A 5,044-nucleotide genomic window follows, 5' to 3' on the forward strand; every position below is an offset into this window, starting at 1 on the left:
TATCACACAGACTAGTAGTTATGGGGCGCAACTCAAGTAAAGCATAGCAAAAGTGTGCCCAATAATTGATACATATAAAGGGCAGGAACCAATATATATTTATACATGAAAAGAAATTTAAAGCGGTAGTAATAGTTAAATTTGGCATGTTAATGGGTGGCCAAGCTCAAGCGAATCATCTTCTTGATGTGTTTCCCACTGCCATGATATTCTACCATATGATATGAGAGAGGGATTGTCATTGTTTGTTTGTTTATTATTTGTGTATAATATGGTAGTGGGGCTCAAATGGTCAACCTATGTAGAGAGGGATAGGGAGGTTGAGGTACCTTCATAATTTCCCAATGCCTCAGATTCGTTTCTATACTCATTCTTTGGTTTGATTAATAATCATAGCCACCCACCCACCCACCCAAAAGTCTCATTCCTAATTCTCTGTTTGCTTCAAGCTCTCCTCCCTTCACATAACTTCAAAACCATATATATATTGACTTCAACCTCCCCTAATTCTCCATTTCCACACAACAAAGCAAAAGAAAGAAACATATATCTTCTAGCTTCCAAATGGGTTTTGATGATCCTCATGCTTGTAACACAGGCCTTGTCTTAGGTTTAGGTCTCACAGCTTCCCAAGAGAGCACCAGTCCTACTTCACAAAAGGCTCACCATCAGATGAATCCCATGCTCAAGAAGCCTAATTCCTTTGAGCCATCTTTAACTTTGGGTCTCTTTGGAAATAGTTTTCATGAGGATGATCATCAAGGGAATAGTCTTGATTTGTATAGGCAAGGGTCTCCTCATAATAGTCATAGCGCAGTTTCTAATTCCTTCTCCAGTGGTAGAGTGGTCAAGAGGGAGAGAGACCTCAGCAGTGAGGAGGTTGAGGTTGAGAAGGTCTCTTCCAGAGTGATTAGTGATGAAGATGAAGATGGTCCTAATGCAAGAAAGAAGCTCAGGCTCAGCAAAGAACAATCTGCGCTCTTAGAAGAAAGCTTCAAACAACACAGCACTCTCAATCCTGTAATTCATCTCTCTCCCTCTCTTTATCTCCGTCTCCATCAATTTTCATTTGTTTCTATAAAAACTAATACTAATATTGTTATTACTCGGTTTAATTACAGAAGCAAAAGCAAGCTTTAGCCAGGCAGTTAAGTTTGAGGCCTCGACAAGTAGAAGTTTGGTTCCAAAACAGGAGGGCCAGGTAATTAAAATTCTCATCCCTGATCACCTTCAAAAACACAACTCAGATTATAGATTTTTCTGGCAAAAATCCATTACTGATTTCTTTTAAATAAAGAGGAAGAAAAAAACAACCCAATTATGGGTATTTTTGTGTGAACCACGCATCCCAATATGGGGTGAAGCAGGTGAATCCTGTGTGATTATGATTTTTTACAGTTTTATATCGACCGACTAACCAACTTTTGGCCGGCATAAAAAGAACAAACCTATATGGTTGGAGGTTAAAAACTAATAAGATGTTTTCTGGTTACTTGGTTTCAGGACAAAGCTTAAGCAAACTGAGGTGGACTGTGAGTTCTTGAAGAAATGCTGTGAGACTCTGACAGATGAGAACCGGAGGCTACAGAAAGAGGTACAAGAACTCAAGGCACTGAAACTCAGCCAACAACAACCGTTGTTCATGCACATGCCGGCGGCGACTCTCACCATGTGTCCTTCCTGTGAAAGGATCGGAGGCGTGGGAAGCGAAGGTGCTAATTCAAATAAGAGCCCGTTTTCAATTGCTCATACAAAGCCTCACTTCTATAATCCCTTCACCAATTCTTCTGCAGCTTGTTAATTAATTATGATTAGAGTATTAATTAATTAAATACTTTATTAATTAGGATAATGAATTAGATAAGGAAAAAAAAGAGATATCCAACCCCCCTCCCATAACCCCTATTTTTCTTTTGGTTAAGGGCTTGTAGTCAAAGGGTTTATTGTAATTAATTTGTAGAAATGATAGTAATTACGATCAATTACCTTTACTTTTTTTGAGCTTTTATTTAATATGTTTGTAAATCGTTGAACAATATATATGAAGGGAATAATACTGTTTATTTTTTGTAAGTTTCTTATACTGGAATTGATTTTATTATGCAAAGCTCACGTTATAAAGAGCATATGATAATTTGTGAACCTGAAAGAGCATATGATAATTTTCATATATAAAGTCGAGACAAACGACAAGAGGTACTCATGCATGACTCGGTTGAAATGAATGATAGAAGTTGCCTTGTACGTACTAATAATACGTGCAATAGATATCTTCTAGTGCAATATCATATGGGATTCAATCATCTGGACCAAGCAACAGTCAGGTATCTGGATAATTCATTATTTGAATATGAAAAATATCTACCACAGAAGCCTCACATGTACCTCACAATGAAGAAACAATAACCGTGAAACTAGCTCAAGTGTTTTGTATTGTTCCAATCCCACCAATCACTCTCCAAATCATGTGAACTTAAGCTTATCACGTCTTAATTTACAGCCCGCCTAAGGTGCTTTTTAACTGTTCGTCCTGGTGGATGAAAATCAACAAAGAATTAAGGGCGGTTAAAGTTGTTATTAGGATATTAGTATATATCTTCTTCAATCAAATTATGACATGTTTGACCAAAGAAACAATATAATTGGAGAGTTGATGATTGCACAAGAAGTGTGGGATTAAGAAATGGGACGTTAGCTCACATGTTTCTGTCTCTAATTCAGTTGCTTGGGGACAGATAGAGGGTGAGGGAGGGAGGGTCTACTCCTACTAAAACTACTACTACTAAAATGGGTGGAGAGAAAGCGTGAGGAGAAAGAAAAGAATAGATGATGATTCAGTCAGAACAAATAATAATAGGGAATAGAAGATAGTGAGGGGATTATGGTCACGTGACATGCTATGGCTTTGAGAGGACCAGTGGGGCCGCATCCCACGTGATCTTCTCTTCCTCTTTCTCTCCTTTCTTTCACAAAATCTTATCATGAGATTTTGTATCAAAGTCAGACAAGCCTTCTTCTCCAAATCGATGAAAATGGGGCCCCGACGCACCATTGGTTAAAATTCTTAAAACCCCATCTTGGAAAAAGCCATATATATATACATATTCTCACCTTTACACTAATGAACTAGTCGAAAAAAACCTTTACAATAATGGAACACATATTAGGTCGACGGTAGTTTCCTTTAACCCTTCCCTAATTTCATCGATTGACTTTACACATCTCATCTAACTTCGAATGAAAACGAAGAGTTTTTGTACTTTCAATGAAAACAGACTAATCTATGAACTTCATAAGAGGTCTTAAAGCATATTCAGCAGACTCTCTATTTTAGCTCCTTAGCTATTTTGGAGAGCATGTTTAGCTTTTTATCTATTTTAGCAGCTGCACCAGACTCCTAAGTGGCTCTTCATTATAACTTTTAGCTATCTCGCTCCTAAATATAGAGAGCGAGATGAGACTTTCTATAATTTAAAACATTCATTTTAAGTTATTTTATGTAAGTTATAAATACATTTAAACTCTTTAATCATCATTTAAAAAAGAATATAAATTTAAAATTAGCTAAAATAGAGAGCATTGATACAGACGTATTTCTAAAGTGGCTAGCCAAAATGACTTTCTAGCTATTTTTGCTAAAATTTAACTAAAAAAATGGCTAGCATTGCTAAATATGCTTTTATTTAAGTAGCTGCACCAGACTCCTAAGTGGCTCTTTATTATAACTTTTAGCTATCTCGCTCCTAAATATAAAGAGCGAGATGAGTCTCTCCATAATTTAAAACATTCATTTTAAGTTATTTTATGTAATTTATAAATACATTTAAACTCTTTAATCATCATTTAAAAAATAATATAAATTTAAAATTAGTTAAAATAGAGAGCATTGATACAGACGTATTTCTAAAGTGGCTAGCCAAAATAACTTTCTAGCTATTTTAGCTAAAATTTAACTAAAAAATGGCTAGCATTGCTAAATATGCTCTTCTTTAAGTAGCTGCACCAGACTCTTGAGTGACTCTCTATTATAACTTTTAGCTATCTCACTCCTAAATATAGAGAGCGAGATGAATCTCTCTATAATTTAAAACATTCATTTTAAGTTATTTTATATAATTTATAAATACATTTTAAACTACTTAATCTTTATTTAAAAAATAATATAAATTCAAAACTAGCTAAAATAGAGAGCATTGATGAAGACATATTTCTAAAGTGGCTGGCTAAAATGACTTTTTAGCTATTTTGGCTAAAATTTGACTCAAAAATGACTAGCATTATTAAAGATGCTCTTAAACAATATTTAAAACCACAAAACAAGGTTTTATATATGTCTAGAACTAAAAGTTTATAGAAATTTTCCTTCTTTTTTTATATTAATTTTTTTTAACTTGATGGATATTTGAACAACTTTCAAAAGATCTTCTAAGGCTATTTATAAGTACCATTACTTACCAATATTATAAATCGATGTTTTTTCAATATCACCTTAAATATTAATTATCGATAGATATCTAAAGTTATTAAAATATAACACTTTAAACACTAGATGATGCGTAAGTTTCAACCAACACACATGCTATTTTCATATTCCACGTAATAAAAAAAAAGCAATATATGATCATTTAAATAATTTAGAAAAAAAATTTCAACGAAAGTGATTATCTTCGGTGACACTTTTAAATTAAATCCGTGAGAGGAGTTACCTATATTTACATGAACAATTGATCTTGATTGAAGGGAAGCTAGCAAAATGACCTGTTTACGTTAATGAGACGCAATCATGAACAATGAGAAAGGTTGTTCGATTGTTCCGAAATAGTCCACACATCACTCATAATGGATGGTGTGGAGTATGGACCAAATAAATCATGAGGGGAACTTTCCAGGAAAAGAGTGCACTTTCGGGGAGAAAAACCCCTTTGTCTTATGGTCTCATCATCACTTTCATCACCCAGATTTTCTGTCACGATCATCATCATATTCATATATGAAACTCCCTTCAACCATCCCTTTGAATTCCAACCTTGAATAATTATTATTT

The 5,044-nt window shown here is 34.4% G+C and overlaps 1 protein-coding gene across 1 annotated transcript; it reads left to right on the forward strand.

Moving 5' to 3' along the window:
* The first annotated feature begins 405 nt into the window (after window positions 1-405).
* LOC133727476 (homeobox-leucine zipper protein HAT22-like) lies at window positions 406-2,079 on the forward strand. Its single transcript, XM_062155053.1, has 3 exons — window positions 406-1,020; window positions 1,122-1,201; window positions 1,504-2,079. Exons 1-3 carry the CDS (start codon window positions 565-567, stop codon window positions 1,799-1,801), a joined length of 834 nt encoding a protein of 277 aa, XP_062011037.1. The 5' UTR covers window positions 406-564; the 3' UTR covers window positions 1,802-2,079.
* Window positions 2,080-5,044: the final 2,965 nt, after the last annotated feature.

This window comes from Rosa rugosa, chromosome 1 (genome assembly GCF_958449725.1).
Source record: "Rosa rugosa chromosome 1, drRosRugo1.1, whole genome shotgun sequence".
Lineage (NCBI taxonomy): Eukaryota > Viridiplantae > Streptophyta > Magnoliopsida > Rosales > Rosaceae > Rosa > Rosa rugosa.

Coding starts and splice junctions, on each gene's coding strand:
- LOC133727476 (XM_062155053.1), top strand. CDS start 565: ATGGGTTTTGATGATCCTCATGCTTGTAACACAGGCCTTGTCTTAGGT. Junction 1,021..1,121: donor AACACAGCACTCTCAATCCT/GTAATTCATCTC, acceptor GTTTAATTACAG/AAGCAAAAGCAAGCTTTAGC. Junction 1,202..1,503: donor TTCCAAAACAGGAGGGCCAG/GTAATTAAAATT, acceptor ACTTGGTTTCAG/GACAAAGCTTAAGCAAACTG.